This window comes from Spermophilus citellus, assembly GCF_964194105.1.
Source record: "Spermophilus citellus genome assembly, chromosome: 6".
Classification (NCBI taxonomy): domain Eukaryota; kingdom Metazoa; phylum Chordata; class Mammalia; order Rodentia; family Sciuridae; genus Spermophilus; species Spermophilus citellus.
This window is the reverse complement of record NC_138187.1, coordinates 28,677,222-28,702,423: the sequence shown is the minus strand read 5'-3', so window position 1 is coordinate 28,702,423 and position 25,202 is coordinate 28,677,222. Positions and strand designations below refer to the sequence as shown.

Genomic DNA, 25,202 nt, shown 5'->3' with positions numbered 1-25,202 from the left:
TTGACTTTTGTATGGTGCAGCTTTAGTTTCTTTGTTATTGTTGAGTCTTTGTGATTTTCTACACATATAACCATGTCATCAACAAATAGAGATAATTTTACTGCTTTCTTTCTGATTTTTGATGTCTTTGATTTCTTTTTTTTTTTAGTTGATGGATTTTTATTTTATTAATTTATTTATATGCGGTGCTGAGAATCGAACCCAGTGCCTCACGCGTGCTACGCTAGTGCTCTACCACTGAGCCACGACCCAGCCCCGTCTTTGATTTCTTATCAAATTGCCTTGGCTAGAACTTCTAGTACTATGTTGAATAAAAATGGTGAGACTGGAATCCTTCCATTGTACAAAATGCAAGGATTTTGAGGAAAAGCTTTCCGTTTTCCCCCACTGATTGATATTAGCTATGGGCCTTTAATAGGTGGTTTTTATTCTATCAAGGTAAATGGTTTCCATACCTATCTTACTGAGTGTTTTTATCATTTGTGGATGTTAAATCTGGAGAAATGCTTTTTGTGCATTTGAGATATTCACATATGTGTGTTTCCAGTGGTGGAGATTAAAATTAGGGAGGGGTACTGTGCCACTGAGCTATATCCCCAGCCTTTTTTTTTTTTTTTTTTTTTTGGTACCAGGGATTGAACCCAGGGGCACTTAATCACAGAGCCACATCCCAGCCTTGTTTTCTTTTTAAAAAAATTTTTAATTTAGAGACAGTCTCTCGTTGAGTTGCTTAGGCCTCTAAATTACTGAGGCCCTAAGCAACTGGCTTTGAACTCACAGTCCTCCTGCCTCAGTCTCCTGAGCTGCTGGAATTACAGGCATGCAATACTATTTTTTTGTTTGTTCGTTTGTTTTGGAGACAGGGTCTGAATAAGTTGCCCAGACTAATCTTGAACTTGTGGTCCTCTTCCCTCAGCCTCCTGAATTGCTGGGAGTACAGGCGTGTGCTACCACAACTGGCTCTTTGGATTACTTTTACTCATTGTTCATGATGGCTTTTTTTGCATAGTTTTTAATTTTGGTGTGGTAATATTGATCAATATCTTCCTTCAGGATGTTATTATTTTCCTGTGTGGATGTTATTTAAGAATTCTTTATCATGGACTGGGAGTGTTGCTCAGTGGTAGAAGGCGTACATGAAGTCCTGGGTTCCATTCCTAGTAGCAGCACCACTAGCAAAAAGAACAAATTCATTATAAACCCTGATATTATAAAGCTGCTCCTCTATTTTCTTTTCCTTTTGTGTTGCCAGGGACCAAATCCAGGCCTTAGGCATACTAGGCAATTTCTCTACCACTGAGCTACATCCCTAGCCCTGTTTTTTCTTTTTTCCTTTTGAGAGAGAGAGAGAGAGAGAGAGAGAGAGAATTTTTTTAATATTTATTTTTTAGTTTTCAGCAGACACAACATCTTTGTTTGTATGTGTATGTGGTGCTTGTATGTGCTTTGTATGTGTTTGTATGTGGTGCTTTGTATGTGTTTGTATGTGGTGCTGAGGATCGAACCTGGGCGGCACGCATGCCAGGCGAGCGCGCTACCGCTTGAGCCACATCCCCAGCCCCTTTCCTTTTTTTCTTTTGAGAGTTTTGCTTTTCCAATTTAAGACATTAATCCATCTGGAATTTACTTTTGGGTATAGTTTTAGATGGGAATCTTCTATATACACATCCATTTGTGTTAATGCTATTTATTATTTTATAATGTTATTTTCTAATTGATGGTGTCCAAGAGCATAATTGATTGAGGGGGGAGCTTTTTCTGTAAGTACCTAACTGGTTATAGAAATACACTCATATTAGTTTGTTTTCATTAAGTATTATAATTATATATGGTAGCTGTAAAAAATGCATTCATAAAATTAAAACTAGTTGTTAGAAAGTTTGTACTTGATTTGTAACTTGTATAAAGACATAAATACTTGCAGCTTTATCTGCAGTTAACAATGATTGTCAGCACCTATAATTTGACGCCATTTATTTATTCTTGTCCATGCACACAAAACACACAGGATTATTAAACATGAGTGTGTTGCCACAGTCTCCTGCTTCTTGAAACCTTTGGCCTCCCAATAAATTCCAAGTTCAAACATCCAACTTCATTCTCAGATTCTTAATACATTTTCCACCCATACTTCATCAGTGCTTTTCCTGATCTTTCATGTTGTGCTGCCAAAATCCAAAACCTGACTCAAAAGAGGCCACTGGACAGAGGGAAATAAAGGGAACATAAAGTGTTCAGAGTAAACAGGGAGTTCAGAATTGTCCAAGATTCCCTCTTGGGATTATACTTTATTTTACCGCAATGAGTAACTGCTATCAGCAAGAATTGCCTAAGATTCTATGTCAGATCCTTTCAGATTCTTTGTCAACTGGACAAAGAATATACAGAGATGTTTGGGAGTACTCAACGCTTTGTCATACCAAGTACCCCGTAGAGTGCCAGGGTAGCTGCAGTGCCTTTGAAGACTGACTTGTAGAAACAGGCTATCTAGCAGCAGATTGTAGAGATCTCTTAGTGTGTTTTTAAGAATCTAGACTTGGGGGGCTGGGGTTGTGGCTCAATGGTAGAGTGCTCGCCTAGCATGTGTGAGGCTCTAGGTTCGATCCTCAGCACCACATAAAATAAATAAAAGTATTGTGTCCAACTACAACTAAAAAATAAATATTAAAAAAAAGAATCTGGACTGGGGGTGGGGGTGTATCTAAGTGGTACAGCGCTTGCCAAGCATGCCACAGGTCCTGGGTTCAATCCCTGTCACCCCCCATTCCAAATCTGAACTATACTTAGATTTTATCAACCTTTTTCATCCAATTCATGGGAAGTTGCAGCTAGTATGCCAGCTTGTCACTGAACACAGTGGATTTGCTCTTGAGGAGTGTAAACCCATATGCCCAACCAGGAGATGAAAGAATGAAGGAAGGTTTATTACTTGTACAAGTAAGGAGAGCACTGGGGATACCTAACAAAGCTTGCTTTTATTCCTTTTGCTTTTGTTATGGAAACGTATGCATGGTAATACTGGAGAGACTGTCCATGTATGTGAGCAGTCTTGAGCATCCTTAGTTGGAGATCATGCTTCTTTATATATTGCATGCTCAAAGAGGTGGACAAGATGGGCATGGTGGAGCATGCCTATAATCCCAAAAATTCGGGAGGCTGAGGCAGGAGGATTGCAAGTTTGAGGCCGGCCTCAGCAATTTAGTGAGTTCTGTCTCAAAATAAAAAGTGGTTGGGCTTGTAGCTCAGGGATAGCACTTACCTAGCATCTGCAAGGTCCTGGGTTCAATCTCTAGTATCACAAAAAGAAAAAAAGTTTAATGCAATCCCCTTCGACTCTTGCCCTCATTTCCCTTTCTAAAAACTCCAAAGTCATTGTCAGCCCCTGGAAGACAGAGCTAAGGACATGGGTTCCCATGTTTTCCCAGAGACGTTCTTTTCTGTTTTCCAAAAAAACAAAGATGATGAAAAGGAATGCACCCCAGCCAAGAATTTATTAGAAAATACTAGCTTCTGCTTAAGCCAGAACCAAGACAGCTCTAAGAGGGTCAGGGTGGCTCAAGCAAAGGACAGAAGTGTATAGTTTTTATGTCATCTACCTGATGGGCTGGAACTGCATCTCTCTCTCTCTCTCTCTCTCTCTCTCTCTCTCTCTCTCTCTCTCTGTGTGTGTTATTGATGGACCTTTATTTTATTTATTTATATGCGGTGCTGAGAATTGAACCTAGTGCCTCATACATGCTAGGCAAGCACTCTACCACTGAGCCACAACCCCAGCCCTGGAACTGGATCTCTTGATGTCATTATGTGTAGAGGTGGAACTCTAGTTGTGCCTGTGCTCTACCTCATACTCCATGTGTGGCATGTCTCATGACCACCTGAAGTCCCCACCTAGGGTAAGCATCTGACTGTGCTAAAAGGTCAAGATGAACTAGTGATGATTACGCATGCGTTGGCCTCTCACCACCTGGAGCTGCTCCTTCTCTGGTAAAGCCCCTGCTACTGTTTCCAGAACATGGTACCCTCTTGTCCTGCCTCAGTGGTTCTGATTTAGTGACCTCATCTATCCACCTCTGGCCATTTTGTTATTTCTGCAGACCACATAGTTTCAGAAGGTCAGCGGATTTCTCAACCTCCCAACTCCAAATGCATTATCTCAATTCCACGGCCTTGAAGATGGCTTCACTTTTTAACTCCTAAATTTCTGGTGTGTCTGCTAACTTCTTAAGGCTGAGAGCTAATTCGTTTGTCTCATTCCTTTCTGAAGTTTTATTTGCTTAATCTTATGGGATCCTATTCTTCATGGGGGTCCCTGACTGTTTAACAACCATTTATGGAAAAAGATTCTTCTGAAATATGATTTAACACAGTACATTTAGAAAATAGGTATGCCAGCAGGTGGTACATATCTGTAATTATAGCGACTCCGGAGGATGAAGCAGGAGAATCCCAAGTTCAAGGTCAGCCTGGGCAATTTAGTGAGACCCTGTCTCTACCAACCCCCAAAAAAGTTAAAAAGGACTGAGAATACAACTTAGTGGTAGGTCACCCCAGTTTCAGCTCCCAGCCTCCTCCCCAATATAGAAAATGGATACACCAAAATAGGCCCCCCACCCCAAAATTAGTATTAGTATTACTGAGGATTAGTATTTGAGATGAAAATCTACTCAATATAGAGGCTGTTTTATTTATTGGAAGATCAAAACAGAGCTATGAATTTTGCTACATCCATTCAAAGTAAATAACTTATGATATACTGATTCTGACAGATGTAAGAAATGAAAACCAGTGTATTGAACCTGTTATCTGTCATTTGTTCAAAAACTCACACACAGTAATTAAGTCTGCAAAAAAGACATTTGTAGGAAAGAAAAACTGCCCTTTCACAAGCCTAAAACATCCCTCTAAAAATAAAAATTCATATGTATCTGTCAAGTTTTAACTCTTGGACACAAACACCATTCTACAAAATACTGAACTGCATAGATTAAAAACACATAACATGGGCTGGGGACATAGCTCAGTTGGTAGAGTGCTTGCCTTGCATGCACTAAGGTCCTAGGTTCAATCCCCAGCACCACAAAGCAAAACAAACAAAAAAACCCATGATATGCAACATCTTAAGCAATTAAAGCACTCATTTTTAAAGAGCCCATTCAAATCACCACTTTCATGATGATTTTTTTTTGACAGTTGTGAAATTTTGTTTATTTTGAAACTTTTAATTAGCTGTACAATTAATTCATAACGAATTACGAGATTCATTTTACATTTCTTCAGGATTGGGGTTTTTCGATGGCTTCAAATTTGGGATCTTCAAATTTGAAGTTAGGGAATGTGTTCATGTCCGCTTTACCATACATTTGCTTAAGCTTAAAAAGTTCTCTCTCCAAATCTTGTTGATATTCTGGGCCAGTATCAACAGGTCCTCCAGATGCTTGTCTCTTTGCTTTGTATTCTCTAATCTTGTCCACGAAGAGTTTCTGTATGGGATCAAGATCCTTATTAAATGCTACTGCTGTAACACCAATGTTTCTCCTCAAATGGACAGAGACTGCAGACCGAATGACAGAGGAGAACTTGAAGAGCCTCTGAAGAACCATGGTGATTCTATGGTACTTGCACTCAGCCCGGAGCTGCCAGAGCCACCGACGCCGCCACAGTTCTACTTCCGGCCCTGGCTCCGCCTGCCCCCTTTCATGATGATTGACATACACAAATAAGAGATAGTGGTTCAAACTGAGGAAGTGATACCTGAATTTTATAAGACTTTTTCTTATATTTTTTCTTTAAGTTAAATGTCTCTTCTCATCTCTAAAATAATTTTTAAGTGCTAAAATTTTAAGGAAGGCAAACTCTTCAAGTAATTTGCCATTAAGTGTAGACTCAGTTGACAAATCTTAATAAGGAACTAAAAATTAACGTGAAACATGAATATAGCCACAGGAAAAGCTGGACAAAGCAGTGCTATTATGCTATCATGGCCTTTCAGTTAAAGACGTAAACTAGCAGCCTGAGATGTCTCTTGGTTTAGTATATTAACTTCCTAGGATTTTCTAAAATTTATGCTGCAGCACATCAGCCAGGTGTGGTGATGTGAATCAAAATAAAGCAAGAAGCTGCTAAGTGGTACATTCCTGTGATCCCCACTACGAGGTAGATGGAGGAAGGAGGATCACAAATTCCAGGCCAGCATCAGCAATTGAGTGAGACCCTGTCTCAACCTAAAAAAAATAAGAAGGGCTGAGTTTAAGCCCAATGGCAAAGCACTTCTGAGTTCAATCTCTATTACTTCCCCCTTAACTCCTGGCAATCATGCCCTTTTATAGTTTGATAGCCTCTTTCTTAGAGCTAAATAATATTCCATATTCAGAGTATATCACAGCTTATTCACTCACCTACTAAAGGACATTCTGGTAGTTTTCAAGTTTGTGCCATTGTGAATAAAGCTGCTATGAACGTTTGTGTGTAGACACAAGTTTTCAACCCATTTGGGCAAATACCAAGGAACACAATTGCTGCTAACAGCTTGTTTAATCTTGCTAGAAACTGCCAAATTTCTTTCAAAGTGGCTTTATAATTTTTGCATTCCCAACAGCAATGAGTGAGAATTCCTGTTCTACATCCTCACCAGCATTTGGTATTTGTCAGTGTTCTGGATTTGGGCCGTCCTAATAGGTGTAAGTGCTCCTATCATTTCAATTTGCAATTCCCTAATTAGGTTAGATGTTGAGCATATTTTCATATGCTTGCTTGCCATCTGTATGTTTTCTTTGGTGAGAAGTCTGTTCGTATCTTTTGTCCATTTTTAATTAGTTATTTTCTCACTGTTGAATTTTAATGGTTTGTGCATAAGAAAATAGTACTGTATCAGGTATGTATTTTGCAAATATGTCTTCCCAGACTGTGTCTTCTTTTCTTTCTCTTCCTTCTCCTCCTCATCATTCATCTTTCTCCACCTCCTCCTTCTCTTTTTCCTCCTCCTCCTCCTCTTTGCTCCTCCTTTTTCCTCCTCCTCCTCCATCTTCCTTCTTCTCTTCCTCCTCCTCCTCCTCCTCCTCCTTCCTCTTTCTTCACCTCCTCCTCCTCCTTTTTTTCCCCTGTAATGCAGGATTGGAACCCAGGGCCTTACCCATGCTGGGTAAGCACTCTGCCACTAAGCTGCATCTCCAGACCCTTCTCATTCTCTTGACAGTATCTTCTGCAGAACTTGAGTTTTAAATTTAAACAAAGTCCAGCTCATCAGCGATTTCTCTTGTGGATTGAGGCTTTGGTATTATATCCAAAAAGTCATCACCAGACCCCAGCGTATCTAGATATTCTGCTATGGTATCTCCTAGGAGTTTCACTGCTTTTCATTTTACACTTGGGTCTGTGATCTCTTCTGAGTTAGTTTTAGTGAAGAGTGTAAGGTCTGTATCTTGATTAATTTTTTTTTTTTTTGCTTATGAATGTCCAATCATTCCAGCATTATTTGTTGAAAATGCCATTGTCTCTGTTGTCTTGCCTTCATTCCTTCACAGGTTCTGTTGATCACTGTCTGGATTCTGTTCCGTTCCATGGATCTATTTTTCTGTTCTTTTCTAATACCATACTGCTTTGATCAATGTAGCTGTAAGTGCCTAGAGAGGTTGAATAATGTCAGTTCTCTGGCTTTGTTCTTTTCCCTCCATATTGAGTTGGCTTTCTAGGTTTTTCTTTCTCCATAACCATGTGTTTTTTAAAAAAAATTTGTTCATTCATCTTTCCATAGCAGTTGTGAAGGTGACCCCACAGAAAGGTTTTGTGATTGTTCCTGACCTTGAAATTTCAATGATCTTGAACCAGTTTTTTTTTTTTTTTTGAGGGGGTGGGGTTGGGATTGAACCTAGGGGTGCTTTACCACTGAGCTATATTCTCAGTCCTTTATTTTTATTTTCACACAGGGTCTTACTAAATTGCTTGGGGCCTTGCTAAATTGCTGAGGCTGGCTTTGAACTTGTGATCCTTCTGCTTCAGCCTCCTAAATCTTGAGATTACGGGCCTGCGCCACTGGGACCAGCTCATTCTTTTTTTTTTTTTTTTTTCTTTTTTTAGTTGTAGTTGGACACGATATCTTTATTTTATTTATTCATTTATTTTTTTATGTAGTGCTAAGGATCGAACGCAGCACCTCGAATGTGCTAGGCAAACGCTCTGCCGCTGAGCCCCAGCCCCAGCCCCGGGACCAGCTCATTCTAAACGTAAAGTCTCTCTCACAGTTAGACCCCAGGGATTACTTGCCTGAAACAAAATGGGCACATTTGCTATAGTTTCTGTGCACAAAACAGACCTGATTCAGTTTCTTGTAGACAGATATCTTTTAAGTCTTTAATGTAAAGCTCAATTCCTATTTCATGTTCCTCCCAACTATAAGGAAGATCAATACCTCCCCTTATATCCTAACATGGCATTATAAGGGCCTCAACTCATAGGTTCTAGCCTGAGTTGGGTCTAAACTCAGTGGGGCACTTAGTGTGAGCTCGCTTTCACTTTGATTTCTCCCCTACTGCTTCCCCCTACCTTTTTTTTTTTCCTTTGCCTTTCTGGGAATAGAACCCCAGGCCTCATGCATGCTAAGCAAGCTAAATTAAGCTACATCTCCTGCCCTTTTCATTTGGGCTGTTGTTTTGAAATTTTCCAAGTGCAGTAGCAAGTGCCTGTAATGATCCTGTCTCAAAGTTAAAAATAAAAAGGTCTGGGTTGTAGCTCAGTGGTGGAGTACACCTGGGTTAAATCTTGAGTACCACACAGATACACAAATTATTTTGAGACAGGGTCTCACCAAGTTTTCCAGGCCGATCTTGAACTTGTGTGCCTGGCTCCTATTCCCCCTTTTCTAGACCCAGAGAAAACTCCATCTAAATCAGAAATAGAAAGTCTTATTGTCCCATAAGGGGATGTGTGGGTGTGAGTGTAATAGGATTGGGGGTCACGAGGTGACAGCCCAGAGTAATGAAACTGTATACCTCAGATTTTAAACAGATAGTAACTATCACCTGACTTGCCAAAGTATGTTGATGACAAAGTAAGTCCTATGTTCCTCTGCAAATCCGGTTCTGAGTTAAAACCCTTTTCTTTCCAGATGTTCGTTCCAAAAGGGAGTACGATGAGAGTCATGTGATCACAGCCATTCGTGTGAAGAAGGTACGCACCTGAGTCAGCATCTGGGGCAGGCTGGTGACCTTGGTGAGGGTGGAAGGAATGAGAGGTTTCATCCTGTGTCCACTAGGGTCTCCTGTGGGACACTGGGCAGTAGGTACCTCAGAATATAAGACACCCTTGATTCAGTGTCCCGGCCCTCATGGAGTTTCTGTTCTACTCAGTGAGCAGATGATTAACAACAGTGGTGGGCTGGGGTTGTGGCTCAGCGGTGGCACACTTGCCTAGCATGTGTGAGGCATTGGGTTCGATTCTCACCATCACATATAAATAAATAAATGAATAAAGGTCCATCAATAACTAATTAAAAAAAAAACCTTAGGGGTATTACACTAACCGAAAAGTGTAAGCTCTTCCTTCCCTCCTTCCCTTCTTTTTCCTTCCCACATTCTCACAAGCAACTGAACCCTGCATACTGGCGCTGTGGTCCTCTCCTGCTTTGAGGCCTTCTCCACTCCCCTGCAGGTGTCCTCTCTCTTAAGTCGTGGCCATACCTGGAAGCCTTCAGTTGGGATCCTCTCCAGCCTCTGAGTCCTGGTCACAGCCTCTGCCCTTGACTTTGAAGTTCTCTCTCATTCCGGTTTCTTCTTTCCCTGGTTCAGCTATATCCTTTCCTTTTGCTGCCTGAAGGTATCTTCCTAGTCTCTTTTATGCCTGTCAGGATGCTTTCCTTCATTCAGGCTCACAGTTTCAACCCTCCATATCCAGTTAGGGTCCTGAGGAGTTTACTTCTAAAATTTTGTCTTGCAAAATTCCCTCCTGTCCTGCCCTACTGCCAGAGCGCCATATGCACTTCATCTCTGGCTCTTTTTCTACATATAGCTCAGCATGGAGCGTGGGCTCTGGCATGAGTATTTTTCCTGAATAAGCTTACTGTCTGCTGCCCTCCCTCTTCCCTATCCCTGTGCATCATTTTTTGCTTATTTTCTCCCTGGAGTTTCAGTTCTCTGGCTCTCTACGCCAGCAGCCTTTTTCAAGGCTTTCTCTGCTTTTTGTATAACCTATTCTGAGCCTCTCTGTCATGTATGGGTCTCATTTCCCAGCTCAGCACTCCTATCTGTGTTCCCTGGTCTCTGGCAACGTGCCAACTCTCTGCATCCCAGCCTCTGGGGGCTGCTCACATCTTTTCCCTTGCCAGGTTCTTCTGTCTCTAGAAGCCCACCCTCATCCTGAGTCTACATTTTCTCCTCTGAGTGCCATCTATTGGGCCCCTTCCTGAACATACTTCTGATTCCTTAGAGAAACAGGATTTCTCCTATTTGTGTTGTAGAGAAACCTATTAAATCCCTCCTTCAGGTCTTCTGCCAGTCGGGGGTTCTACCTCAGGCTAGGCTGCAGAGACCAGAGTCAGGTTCAGGGTGCCCTGAGTCACAGGGCTCATGGGATACTGTCAGCAAGTGAGGACCAGACTCAGCTCTTCTCCAGCTGTTCGAGAACTGGGCCTCCCAGGAAACAGTCTGCACCAAGACCCCCCTTCAATGCTGATTCCTGTCATCAAGTCAGAAAGATTTCAGACATGTTGCTCAGAGTAATAGACAATGAGTTTATTAGCAGGAATGGGAAGGGGAAAAGTTGATGCTCTCATGTAACAGAGTTCACTCCAGTTTTATTTGGGATCCCAGAGAAGTTTCCAGAGAGTCCCACCCAGGTCTACCTCTTGACTGGTAACTGACAGCAGGATAATATCAAACTTTCAAGTTCCCACTGACATGACCACTCTAGGTCTCTTTGGCCCATGCTGACTGGTTCTAATTGGAATCTGTTCTTACAGATTTTATGGTTAGGGGGAATTATCCTTATCTCCGTGAATTCCAGGATCTGGTCTCTGTAAGGGTCTCCTCCTCCAGGGAAACTTGGGTTCCTCTTATCAACATTATTTTGGACTCTCGTTTTCCTGCAGATAATAGGTAGTTTGCTGAGGAATGTAACATATCCTGTCTACGTAAGCCAGGCAGGGATGCAGGTGAATTGCTTCTTAGAAAAGAAAGTATGTGGCGGTCGGCACAGTGAGCTCTTCTACAGAATTATCCTCGTCATCTCATGTTCCTACTGCTCATGCCTGTCCCTGTCACAGGCAGGCCTCCTCAAACTCTGGAACATCTTGTAGGTTCTGAACCTTCTAGTGCTGTGAGATTACATCTCCTCCCTAGGTGACCTCATCCCCTCCTAGGTGACACTGTCTCCTCCCTAGGTGGCATCATCCTCTTAGCAGTCAGCATCTGCTGTTCCTTGCCCTGTGATCTGCATTACGATTATTCCACCATCGCTAACTCTTCTGGCTTCTGTTTGCCATCCATTAATTTAAGCACATTTATGGCTTACCAAGTACAGACACTATTGTAGACTCTCAGGACACCTAACAAGGACCCAGATCCCTGCTCCCCTAGAACTTACACCTGACCAGGCAGCCCTCCTTGTGGCATCCACTTGATCATGACTTCCACTATACTGACCTCCTGACTGCCATCTTAGGAGTGGTTTTGGATTGGGACCTACTGCCAACCACTCTCTGTACGAGAGAGAATGTCACTAATTCAGCTGGTCATGGTTACTCCAAATCCAGGACCTGATAGGCTGTAAGCCCTTCAATAGACCAGCCAGTCTTTAGTTGAGTACTTGCCTCTGGTCTAGCCCACTGAAGCTGGCCCTTCTTAGAAGGGGATGTGGGTATGGAAGATTCTTGGAAGTCAGCACATCTCCACTCCTCTTGAAACATGGGAGAAAGGCTTTACCACTAGTCATTCCACTAAAAACTAGAGAGACAGCTGGACACAGTGGTGCACAATTGTAAACCCAGCAACTCAGAGGCTGAGGCAGGAGGATTGCAAGTTGGAGGCTAGCCTGGGCCACTAAGCAAGACTGTTTCAAAAATTAAAAGGCCTGGGGAGTGTAGCTCTGTGGTAGAGTGTCCTAAGTTAAACCACCACTATAAACAAATACCACCACCTAGAAAGTCAGAGACTGGTTGTTTGGTGAAGAAAGTAGGTTTATTCAAAGTCAGTGAACCTTGAGGAAGATAGAAGAGAACTTTGTCTCAAATCTGCATCTTCACGCACAGGGTCAGGGAAATATTTATAAGGGAAGAGGAGGCACTTGGGACAAAGTCAGAAAATATACATCTGCAGATTTAGTAGCTAGTAGCTCTCAGCAGGAGGAAGTATAGGATGCAGAAAAGTAGTTATCAGGAAGTCACTTTTAATTTCAAAGTGTCTGTTTCCAGCAGGCGTAGGGGGTTGGGGTATAATCTTTGCTTCCAGCTCCTTCTGGGACTGCCATGTAGGAAATCCATGCTCAACCAAGCTGCTCACCACCTCACCTCTGTGTTTTCCTTAGAAGGATAAAGACTACCTCATCCCTGAGTCCGTGGACCTGGAGTGTGTGAGATACTGTGTGGTGTATGACAGCAACACCAGCACCCTGGAGATGACCCTAGTCTACAATGAAAACGAGGATGATAATGACTTTGACAATTCTGGCCCAGGTGGGTTTTTCCAGCAGTGGCAAAATGATAGGTAAGGAGCCTGGCGGGGACAGGCTATAATCCCAGCAGCTCAGGAGGATTGAGTTCAAACCAGCCTCAGCAACTCAGCGAGGCCCAGCAAGATCCTGTCTCTAAATAAAGTATAAAAAGGGGCTGGGGATGTGGCTCAGTGGCTAAGTGCCCCTGGGTTCAATTCCTAGTACCAGAAAAAAGTACTACTTACTATGTGCCAGGAGCCATGATGCAAGGTGCTTCACCTGGGCCAATTTGTGAAGTCTTCAGAGCCTCCTTGTGAGAATGGTAATGCTAAGAGCCATGAGGCGTGTGAGACTTTACCCTCCATACAAGATAAGTCACCTGCGGCAGTTGCATGTACACTAGCAGAGACCTGAGACTCCTGGGTCAGACACAGGACTGGGTTATTCAGAACAACACAAGGACCCAGAATGTCAGCATTGTCCTGTACTGGTTCTCTAAGCCCCAGTTTTGGAAGCAGCAAGTGCCCCAGTCCCCACAGGGTTAGGTGAAGAGGGCCAAGTGACACTTAGAGCTACAATGGGTTGCCTTATAGAAGAGTCCTAAGCTTAGGGGGCCTGAGGGAAGGAAGAATGTCCTGTCTTCCAAAGCTGTTACGCAAATGTCTCCTGAAGAGATAGCCCAGAACAAAAGCAGCCAATGTCCCTGTTCACAGGACACTGAATGGGAAACCATGGAGAACTGTCTCCTAGCAGGTACATCACTCCCATTTTACAGAGGGTTGAAACTGGCCCAGAAAGGTGAAGTAACTCACCCAAGATCCTGGTGAGTTAGGATCTATTGCTATGGAGCTCATTTCTCCAAACCGAGTCTCTGAAAACAGCAAACCTTAATTATCTTCCTCTTTCTGTGGGTCCAGAATTCAGGGACCACTCAGCTGGAAGGCACAGGGTTTCTCGTGGGCTGCTGTCCTTGGAAGGTTTGGGCCAGATGATTGGCATCCAAAATGACTCATTAGCCATGGCAGTAGCCAGCAGGCCTCAGCTTCTCGCCACAGAACCTTTCCTTGGGATTGCTTGAGTGGCTCGCAACATGGCAATGGGTTTCCCCCAGAGAAAGGGGTCTGAGAGTGGGGGTTGAAAGGGGTAACCATGTGCCTTTTATGACCTGGTCTCAGGACTCAGTCACCTCTGCCATGTTCCAGTCACTAGAAGTAGGTCATGAAGTCCAGCCTGCACTCAAGGGACAAGCAGGTAGTCTTGACCTTTTTATTTATTTCTTTTGACGTGTTTGTTATTGGTGTATTATAGTTGCCCATAATGGTGGGATTTGTTACATATTCATACATCTAATTTGGCCAGTGTCACTCCACAGTATTTCCCCTTTCTCTTCCCTCTTCCCTCCCTTTCTTCTATTCTATTGATCTTCCTTCAATTTTAATGAGACTCCCACACACCTCTTTTTCTTTTTCCTCCTTAGCTTCCACATATGAGAAACACATATGATCCTTATCTTTGAGTGTGGCTTGTTTCATTTAACAAAATACTCTCAAGTTCCATCCATTTTTCTGTAAATGACATAATTTCATTCTTTATGGCGAAATAAAACTGCCTTGTGTGTATTTACCACATTTTCCTCATTCATTGATGGACACCCAGGCTGGTTCCATAGTTTGGCTATTATAAATTGTGCTGCTATAAACATGGGTCTGCACGTATCACTACAGTATGATAATTTTAATTCTCTAGGATAAATATCGAGGAGTGGTATAGCTGAGTCATAGGATGGTCCATTCCTAGTCTTCTGAGGAGCCTCCATACTGATTTCCACAGTGCCAGTACTAACTTACAATCACATCACAGTGTGAAAGTGTTCCTTTTTCTCTGTATCCTCTCGGCATTTATCATTGTTTATATTCCTGGTGACTACCATTCTAATAGGCTTGACATTTTAAAGAGGTGTTTAAAAGACTCTGTGGACAGATTTCCAAACTATCATAGCTCCTAAGTGGTGGGGTCACAGTTCAAGCCTAGGCAGTTTGAGATTATCCTGTCTGCCAAGGCTTGGATGGTTGTGTTGGAGAAGAACATGGCTTAGGGCTGGAGGGTCAGTTCCAAGATTCTCAGTTGAAATTCTGAAGCTCCACTGTTCTCTTTTCAGCCCCTGGCCATCCGCTGGCACCAAGAGATCTGCTTCCTCTGACTCAATAGCTGATGTGGGTGGGTATAGTTCCAGGGCACTCCCACGGACTGCCACTGGGTGGAGCTAAGCTCCCACCTTCAGGAAAGCCAGCCTTTCAGGCTTTCTTTCCACGTGCTCTTTGGCCATGGTAGGTCCCTGCTTCCCCATGCCTGCCCCACTGGACTCTAGTGTACAGTTCTGGGAATTATGGGATTACAGGCTGGATCCTGAAGCCCTAGGAAATGGGCAGTAAAGATAACCCCGCTTCCACCCTGCAGCTGAGTGCACTGTGCCATGGGTTCCCATGCCCCTTGGTAGGAAGCCACAGCTGCATATACAACTCTCCCCTCACACAACTTTGCTCACTTAAAATGGCATCTTGCAGGTAAGTGCTAAGTCTTTTGGATATAAGGTCATTTAAGGGTTCCTCTCGCCACCCCACTTCTCTCTGTTGTTAAGTACCTGTCTCCTCAGTCCCCAAGGAAACCTGAGCACAGGGGCTCTTCCTCACACCCCAGCAGCGGGTATGTGAGGTCATGGTGCAGTCTTTTCCTGCTGGCCATGTGGGCCTGTGGCAATGGGGCTCTGTCCTCACTGTGCCCAGAGCTGTGATGCCCGTACCTGATGGACGTCTTGAGCAGCCTCTGTACCTGGCAGTATGCACCAGTTGCTCCTGGGGACCCCCACCTTGTGCCCTCTGCTCAGGCTCCCCACCCAGGCTGCAGATCCCCTGGGCCTTGCTGCATCTCTCCTTGGCCTTCAGTGTTGTTTCCACCACCCACCACCTCTGCTGGGGACCACCGAGTTCCCAGGGGGAAATGGGCCAAGCTGTTTCCAGCGCGAATGTGGGAGCCCTGCCTGTGGGTTTCCCCCCAGTCAGCGTCTTCTTAGAAACTGGTCTTGGCTTCTGCACTCGGAGGGCTTCCCCATCTTGGAGGAAAGATTTCTCTCATGTTGAATTGTCCTTCCTTGCAACAGTGGGGTTATAGATTGCGAGTGTGCTCCTTGACACAGGAAGAAAGCTTTGGGGCTTCCTTTACCTCTCTCAGCAAAGCCTGGCTTTCATGACTATTGGCTGGCTAAGGAACCCAAGGAATTCAACTCAAAGCTGCCCCTGTAATCAGGGACCTTTATCTGGGTATGTCCCTTCTCCTTTGGAAGCAGCGAGTGCTCCAGTTCAGAGAGAGAGAAACTAATGCCAATGGAGAATTCATGATCAATGGGAATAGAAATGAATGAAATTGACATTGCAGAAATATTAACTCCATCACCCCTTCTAGTGGAAACCTCCACTTCCCAGTGAATGGATTGAGGCTATTATGGAGGTACCCCCCACTTCTGAGCAAGTGGAGCCTGACCTTTTCTGGCTACTGGAAGGGTAGCCTAGGCTCTGTTAGCATCCCTGACTATCCCCTGGGAGCTGGCCTTCCTCTTGCTGATCCTGTTGTCCCTAACTGGATCTCGAGAAGCATCCTAAAGGTAAGAGTCGTGTGTCCTGAGAAACTCTACAGCTTCCTGGGGCCCTCTGACCCTCCACCATTTGTGGCTCAGGAGAGTCATGACGGGCATCACATGACCCATTGGTCGGACTCTGACTTCTGAATCAGACCCCATGGGAGGCTTTGGCCCATGTCTTGACAACTGCAGGTTATGTCCCAGCCTGGTTACAGACTCCAGACTTGTCCTCCAAATGTAGTTCCTCCAGACAGGTCCCAGGCCACTATGTCCTGAGCAGTCCCTGCTGGAAGTGTCTTTGTCTCCCAGATCTAAAGTTTAGCATAGAAGTCAGAGTTCATACCCGACTCCTTCTGGATGGCTGTCCCCAGCCTGGTAGCCAACATTACTCTTTCTGGGTCTGTTCCTGGATCCAAGTATTCTGGCTTAGCCTTAATTATGCAGAATTCCAGTCCCATATATCTGATTTGCATACAGTCTATCCTGCAGATCAGCAAAGGTGATTAAGGTTAAATTGATGTCAAAACCACTGTGAAATTTCATTTCATACACCAGAATGGCCATGTGACAAGAACGTGGAGAAAGGAGTCCTCAGGCATTGCCTGTCAGAGTGTGAGATGGTAAAGTTGCTTCAGAAAAAAAGTTGGATGTTTCCTCAAAGGGTTAAGATAGATACTCCAAAGACATGGCATCTGCATGAGAACTTGTGCATGAGCTCGCACAGCATCATTCACAGTAGCCCAAGGAGGGAATAACACATCCATCCTCAGATGAGAGGATAAAACCAATGTGGTAAATCCATGTGGTGCAATGAATGTTAGCCATTGAAAGGACTGAAGTATTGATACATCTGCAAGAGATGAATGCTGAAGAGACTATAGCAAGTGTAGAAAACAGACACACATCATGTGAATGACATGTTTCCGTTTATATGAAATGTCCAGAATACATGATCTGTGGAAAAATTAGATAAATAGAGCTTGGAGTAACCAAAGCTGCAAGTTTGGGGGTAACAAGAAAGTGACTGATACAGGGTTTCTTTTAGGGATGATGAAAATGTGCTAAAATTGATTGTGATAATAAAAACTGACTATACAAAAAATCACTGAATCATATGCTTTAAATGGGTGAATTGTTTGGTATACAACATGTGGCGCACATATGTTATGTGTATATGTATATACGCACACAGCTTACAGAAGATCCACCTGATGGAAAGTTGCCTTTAAAATTTTAATTGTCACATTCCTCTCATTTATCCTTTTCGGCTTCCTAAATAATTGCTTTTCAGAAGACAGAGTGGCTGTCTAGACAGATGGTGAGCACAACACAGGACAGTCACCTCTTTGGTGTCCATTCTTAGAACTGGCGCTCGGACCTGCCGTGGAGTGTGGCAAACGGCTGAGTAACTTCACCCGCAACCCTGTGCGTATCCTGAAAGGGGGCTACCAGCGCTTCTCAGGCCTGTACCACTTCTTTCGGACCCAGAAGATCATTTGGATGCCCCAGGTGAGGCAGAGGGCTGAACAGAGGCTAGCTTGGCCAGGAAGCATGGCTGGGGACTATGGGGTGGAAGGCAGGGGAGGAGGAAGAAGAGACAGGAACAGGGGATGGGAGGAGATGGAGGAGAACAGGCTGGGGAAATGAACTGGTGGCATCCAGGTCATGATCGTGACTTCATCGCTGTCCAGGAAAGGCAGAGGCCATTGGTGACAGCATGGAGTTCATCCTCTGTGTCTGGCAACTGGTGAATGGGCCCGTTCTCACTCTGATCCAGTCTGATTTTGGGTGCTGCTCATGGCCTCTGTTGCTGGGTTTCTTGGGGCCTCACACAGCCTTACCCTTGCCTCATCTGTTGCTGAGGATCTCCCAGCGAGCCAGCTGTGACCCTTTTACCCTCTGCCAGGGTTCCCTCTCAAATTCTCTTCCATCACTGAGCAGCCCTGATCCCCACCATGTCCATCTTCTTCCTCTAAATCCTGGCCTGATCCACAGGGGAGTGTGCTGGTGGGGAAAGGGGCCCTGCAGACCTTCCACAACCCTCCCTGCCCTGCTGCTCTGCTGCTCAGTGGGCTTGTGTGACAAGGCAGGACAGCAGGCTATGGTCAGACCTGTTTCCAAACCCAGGGTGTGTACACAAGCTTTCCCGATGTCCTCTCTCCTCCTCTGAGGTAACGGCACCTAGGATTTGGGCTCAGCAAGTGCCCACCAAGTGCGGCTCCCTGTTTCTGGGGGCCTTCCTCTGCTGACTTTTCAGGGTGTGGAGAGATTGGTGTCTTCTCTGAGCTTCTGCTGCTAATAACTTGCCCCACACACCTTACTGACAGCTCTAGTGAGGTGTAGCTGACATGCAATGAATGGCACGTTTAAAATGAAGTATGGTTGGTTTTAATACGTGTGTGCAGTGACTTTCCTAGATTTGGAGGGGAGGGGCTTGTGGAAGCTAGGGCTGGGTGGGCAAGTGGTAACCCTGCTTGGTTGTGGCTCTTCAGAATGGGGTTGCCTAGCATTTGCCTCTCCCTGTCATAGGACCTTTGCCACCAATTTAGGAACAAAGGTGAAGGTTCTACTTGCTACATGTTCTTTACCATAAGTGGGGGTGTCCCCATGCTCCCTTAGGAGCTGCTTCTCTGAGGGAAGGTGGTGGCCAAGTATTAGGGCTCTGAGATTGCCTTCCACTTTAGATGGAGCAGCTTATAGTGACTGCCCTGTGCTGGTAGGTGACCTTCCTTCAGTAAGAGCTCCCTCTGAGCAGAGGTGCTCAGGGACTGACAGATTTCAGCAGTCCATTGCTAGAGGCAGATGAGGGCCAGCCACTGAGCAGTGCCAACAGAAGGTTGGCATAGTCACATTATACTTTGGGAAGCTCACTGGGAAGCAGATCAGTGGGCCAGAGTAGATTTGGGGAGCCCTGATAAGAGGCAGGGGAGAAAGACAGTCTGAGGACATTTAGGAGGCAGCATTGCTCAACTAGAGAACATGAGGGAGTCTGGAGACAGGAGGAAGGCCCTGGTGTTACTGTGGGTGACAGGTGGGCCATGGTGTGGTTCATAGAAGTGGGGAGCCCCTGGGGGACAATTTGTGGGGCAGACAGCAGGCTCCATTCAGACTGCTCAATGGAGATATCTTTTCTGTTTTATTACCTGGTATTAATGTGCATGCTTTGAGAAGATGAAATGTTTCTATCTGTGCCACACCCTCTTCCCAGCTCAACTCAGGTAACCACAGAAAGGGAGGCTGGTTTGCAGGAAGCAGGAGAGTTATGAGGCATGTGGTGGGTACTGAGGCCGGTTGTTCTCTAGTGGGATTATAGGAATGTCACAGGGCTCCAGTGAGCCAGGTACCCTGGGTGGAGTCAGCAGGGCTCTGGGGCGTGGCTTGTAGTGGCTTCACCTGGGGTAGGAGGGACATGATATGCTGTGTTCCCAGGGCTCTGAGGGACTGGTGCTGAAAGGGAGGTAGCCTGAGGTTTTTTTGTTTGTTTGTTTGTTTGTTGTTGGGTTTTTTTTTTTTTTTTGAGAAAAAGGAAAAAGAAGGTTTATTGTTTTGCTAGCAAAGGAGAAACACAGGGGACTCCTGTCCCAAAGGCTGTGATTCTGCCCATCAGTAGGAACAGGGGGCTTTTAAAGAGGTGTTTCAGAGAAAATGAGTTTAGGGAGGAGAGATCAGGGAGAAGATAAGGAAGGAGAAAGTTAGGGAAAATAAGAACAGGAAGGGGTTGGGCTTGTGGCTCAGTGGCAGAGCACTTGCCTCCCACATGTGATGCACTGGCTTCAATCCTCAGCAGCACATAAAAATAAATAAACAAAATAAAGACATTGTGTCCATGTATAACTAAAAGCAAAAAACAACAACAACAAAAAAGATCAGGGAGGAGAAGGTCAGGAAGGAGAAGGTAGGAAAAAGAAAAAAATATGTAAATTTCAAAGCCACAAGGGATATGGTCACAGTATCAAGTGAACCCTTGTTACATTTCCCCACTGTCAATTTCTAGCTTCCATTTCTATGGAAAGCAGGTGACAACATCTCCAAGCTATCTACTGCTGAACAGGGGCAAAGTTGGGGGAAGTAACCCAAAGTCCTTATTCTCTGTCAGGTGTGGGGGGTGGACAGTTAGGGCATTCAGCATCAGAGCAGTCCAGAGGTCCACAGTGGTAGTTGGCAGGTAACTGGACAAGGTATACATAAGGCAGGGATCTTGCCAAGACAACAATAAAAAGCAAAGCATTCATTACATTTTTGTAAATAATTAGAACAAAAGCAATTAGTATTTCATCCAGTCTCTGAAAACCATGAGGACTGTAATTCATAAACTATCAGTGAAAAATGGATCAGTTCATCAACGGATGTTAGGAAGATTTGTAGGTTTTTGAAATCAGACTCAAATTAACTCAGGACAAATTTGGGACTCTTACGATCATTACTATTATTCACTCTCACACAAGAATCCTTCCTTTATAGCCTCCAGCTGTACTTACTTTTGGAAGGGTTGACACAAATATACATCTTATGTTACATTTTTAAAAATATATACTTATTTTTTCATTTTTTAGTTGTGGATGGATAATGCCTTTATTTATTTATCTTTATGTGGTGCTGAGGCTTGAACCCAGTGCCTCACACATGCAAGACAAGTGCTCTACCACTGAGCCACAACCCCAGCCCTTATATTACATTTTTAAAACCATTGTTTTTACGTTTAAGTGTCCAGGTAGGACTGTGCTTTTAGGCTATACTCTCCTGCTAGGTGTTTAAGACCAAGTTGGCCAAAACTGACCCTGTTCCTATCTACTCTTAAGAGTCAGCTGAGATTCCTCAGGGATCACTCCTGGGGACATGTGTGAAGGCTCTTGGCTCCATTAGCTTTCCTCTACCAGTGGTGCCACTTGCCAGGATGGGTTGGGGTCTGTCTGACCATATATGGCTTATCTTGGAAGCATCAGGGACATTTCTACCTCCAATGACCCTCTTCTTTGCCGAATGTGCACTGATTGGCTTCCTGTTCTATAGGGTCCTCTCTGTCTCCAGGTCACCGGAGTTACATGGACCAAAGAGGGGTCACATCATTCTCCAGGTCCTGGCTGACCTTAGAGGGCAAGGTCCAAAATATTGGCTACTTTTTCCTTGGCCCTTTTACTTCCTTGCCTTTGGTCTCCAAGGTTTTGTTTTTAAATATCCAGCAAGCCAGTTTTACCAGACTTAAAGAGGGAGTAACAGGTCATAACTTCAATATCTATAATTTTACAGGTACCCCTTTTATTTAATTTGGGTCAGTATTAGTACTGGAAGTCAGCATTATATAGTATCTGTCCTACGTAGCCCGAGGTATTTAAGTCGTTACTTCTGATTCTGATTTGGTACCAAAGGACTATGGAAGAGATTTTGACCACCAATCACACAGGTCAGGGTCTCCCTTGGAGGTATGGCGGCGAAGTGGTGCAAGTCAGAGCATGTGGGGAGCTTGGTGGCAGGGAGGGCAGGTTTCCTTGTGTAGGGCCTCTTCTAGTTGGCCATTGCTGGTGGACACCAAGTTTCCTAGAGCGGACCAGCAGGCGCAGCTGTGGGCACACTCGGTCCTTTGTACCCTTCCTTCATGATGCACTGTGAGGGACAGTGCTTCTTAGAACTCTCTTTGGGAAACATAGAAATAATCCTCTGTTTCTTAGTGATTCAAAGAAACCAAATTATTTTTTAAATTGTGTGTTTCTAGGGGCTAGGGATGTGGCTCAAGTGGTAGCACACTCGCCTGGCATGCGTGCGGCCCGGGTTCGATCCTCAGCACCACATACAAACAAAGATGTTGTGTCCGCCGAAAACTAAAAAAAAAAAAAAAATTGTGTGTTTCTAATTGATACATAAAATAAAAAAATCATACTAGGTGATATTTTGATATACAATGTATGCATTATATAATATTTAATTCAAATAAAACATATTTCTCCTTGAATATTTTTCATTTCTTGTGGCAAAAAACATCCAACTCCTCCTAGGTTTTTGAAATATACGGCACGTTATAGTTAGGTGGTCAACCACTGTACAGAGGCACCCTAGGACCCTTTGCTCCTGTTCAGCTGTAACTAGTGCACATGGATCAGTTTTGCCCACCTGCCCATCCCCTCCCCCACACCCCCATCCCCCACCAACCCCATAACTGCCATTTTACTCTGCACCTCTGAGATCAGCTTCTTCAGAGTCCACCTGGGAATGAGACCATGTGGACCTCACTGTTCTGTGCCTGGCTTATTTCACTTGTCCTCAGTTCTATTTATGTTGCTGCAGTTAAATTTTCTGTCACATTTATGGACCCTGAATTTAAGTGGTTGTCTTGTCCTCTCTGCCCCACTGATCATTCGCCTCCTTTATCAGAACACATTTTCTAATGGCAGATAGGCACAATGTGGAGAGTTTTATTGAGTGTGTCTTTAAGGTGTTTAAATTCTGATGTCCCCCATTGTAATAAAAGTTCTGTTCCTCCCCACCCCACCCCTAATTGGACACATTCTGGGTTGTGGAAGTTCTGCACCACAAGGTCCTCAACTCCAGCCTTTGTGCATGTGACCAGGTGCAAATGGTTGCCAGGGAGGGCAATGGAGTGGTGCTGAGAGCTAGTATGGCATCGTGATGCTGTAGCCAGTCCTGATGGGACAGCCCTCTCTCTCCTCATGTGAGCTGCTATTTGCCAGTCTTTATGAAAGTCCAGATCTCAGTATCATCCACTGTCTGCTGAAGAGATTTCAAGAGATGAAAAGCTCCCTTCCAGAGAGCCCATGCTCACAGCAGCCCTTCTCTTTCCCCACTCCAGGAATTAGATGCATTTCAGCCATATCCTGTTGAAATAATTCCTGGAAAGATCTTTCTGGGAAATTTCAGTCAAGCCTGTGACCCTCAAGTGCAGAAGGATTTGAAAATCAAAGCACATATCAATGTCTCCATGGAGATGGGACCCTTGTAAGTAAATGAGACACTTTTTTTAAGGGTATCATTTATTTATACACATTTCCTAGTGCCATGCATTTGTAGAGTTGAAAGGGCTCTTAGCCAACACAAACTGGAGCAGAGTTAGCATGGCCTTCGCCTGTGCCTCGCGTGGCTTTGGCATCCTTTGCCCCCTGACTCTTCACACTCGTCCTGTGAACCTCACCATGAGTGGTGCTTTCCAGGTCTTTAACATGGTGTTATGAAGCATCTTGGTCTACTCTGCTTGGCCTGTCTCAGGAACCTGTGAGAAATGCCTCTGTGCTTTGGCATTGCCTTGGTACCAGGACACACATGCCCATGCAGGCTTATCCTTGTTCACTGTGCAGGAAAGCCCTCACTAGCCCTGCTGGCCAGCCTCTTTTCTGACTGTGTCTGGTCCTGGTCACCAAGACCTAGAAATCTCTGCTTTCAGCTCCTGATCAAAATGGAAATAATACAAGAATTCAGCAAGGCATCTGATAACAAAAATGTCATATAAAGGGGCTAGGGTTGTGGCTCAGAGATAGAACACTCGCCTAACATGCGTGAGGCACTGGGTTCGATCCTCAGCTCCACATAAATATAAAATAAAGATATTGTGTCCACCTATAACTAAAAAATAAATATTTAAAAATGTCATATAAAATCAATCAATAAATTCAACTTATGAATGTAGAAACATCAATGAAAGATGAAAGATCCATCTTTACAATAAAAACTAAAAGTTATGGGGCTGGGGATGTGGCTCAAGTGGTAGTGCGCTCGCCTGGCATGTGTGCAGCCCGGGTTCGATCCTCAGAACCACATACAAACGTCCGCCGAAAACTAAAAAAAAATAAATATTAAAAAATTCTCTCTCTCTCTCTCTCTCTCTCTCTCTCTCTCTGAAAAAAACCCTAAAAGTTATAAGATTTGTAGGAATAAATTTAAGAAATATGCAGGGCCTATGTAAATAAGACAATTTTTTTTTGTGACACTGAGGGTTGAGCCCAGGGGCACTTGACTACTGAGCCACATCCCCAGCCCTATTTATAAACAGATAAAAGGCATTGTGTTGTGTCCATCTACACCTAAAAAATAAGTATTTTTTTAAAAAAGAATATTTTTTCTCTAGAATCTAGAGTCTAGATTAATTGACCACTTTCTCATAATGAAATGACTCCCCTCATTTCTGGTAGTATACTTTGCTGTGAAGTCTGACTTTTCTGATAATAATATAGCAACTAGAGGTTTTTAAAATTTGTCTCAGTCTAGAATATCTTGTTACATCGTTTTACTTTATATTTGAAGTACATTTTTTTAGGCAATCTATAATCTCTGCCTTTTGACTGGAATCTTTAGACTAAATGTGATTGTTGATATGAGTTTAAATCTATCATTTGATATTTGTTTTCTATGATCTTATCTCTTCTTTATTCCCATTTTTCTCTTTTTCTGTCTTCTTCTGGGTTATTATGATTCTATTTTTCCTTTATTATTTCATTCATTATATTTTTTATTTTTTGCAGTTGCTTTAGAGTTTATAGAACACATCGTTAACTGATTATTGAGGAGATTTTTAAACAAGAGGGAAAGTATCTTATATTTATCTACATAATTATCACTTCTGGTGGTCTTTGTTATTTTTATAGAGATTCAGATTTCCATCTGGTATCATTTTCTTTCTGCCCAAAAGATTTCCTTTAACTTTTTTGTAGTGCACGTTTGTTGATGATGAATTCATTCAGCTTTTGTATGCCTGAGAAAACTGTCCTGTGTTGTTAGTTAGCCATTGTCCAAAAAACCCTGTTCTATATGTTTTATTTCAGTTATTTAAGGTGGGGGAGTAAATTTGGTCCTTGTTACTTCATCTGGTCAGAAATGGAAAGTAGTCTCATTTATATTATAGATATCCAACTTTGAGTTGGCATTATAAAGATCTTAGCCAAAAAGCAAATTAGGAAATAACTTGCTTTTTGGCTCAGATCTTTTTGAA

The 25,202-nt window shown here is 43.7% G+C and overlaps 2 protein-coding genes across 8 annotated transcripts in view; one reads left to right on the top strand and one right to left on the bottom strand.

Moving 5' to 3' along the window:
• STYXL1 (serine/threonine/tyrosine interacting like 1) overlaps window positions 1-25,202 on the top strand; it is a gene marked incomplete at its 5' end in the record, with an annotated part of 52,520 nt that overhangs the window by 16,989 nt on the left and 10,329 nt on the right. For 6 of the 7 annotated variants that reach the window (XM_081297330.1, XM_081297325.1, XM_081297329.1 and 3 more), the window contains 4 exons: window positions 9,101-9,162; window positions 12,514-12,658; window positions 17,634-17,779; window positions 23,073-23,218. In XM_081297330.1, coding sequence (XP_081153456.1) covers window positions 12,601-12,658; window positions 17,634-17,779; window positions 23,073-23,218 — 350 coding nt within the window. The remainder of the gene's footprint in view (window positions 1-9,100; window positions 9,163-12,513; window positions 12,659-17,633; window positions 17,780-23,072; window positions 23,219-25,202) is intronic. The other variant, XM_081297324.1, reaches the window with a different exon arrangement.
• On the bottom strand, window positions 5,189-5,679 carry LOC308651682 (ATP synthase-coupling factor 6, mitochondrial). The gene has a single exon (XM_081299103.1). The coding sequence runs from the start codon at window positions 5,598-5,600 to the stop codon at window positions 5,274-5,276; it is 327 nt and encodes a 108-aa protein (XP_081155229.1). The 5' UTR covers window positions 5,601-5,679; the 3' UTR covers window positions 5,189-5,273.

What these genes read in the sequence shown, in the direction of transcription:
- LOC308651682 (XM_081299103.1), bottom strand. Translation starts at nt 5,600, where the DNA reads ATGGTTCTTCAGAGGCTCTTCAAGTTCTCCTCTGTCATTCGGTCTGCA.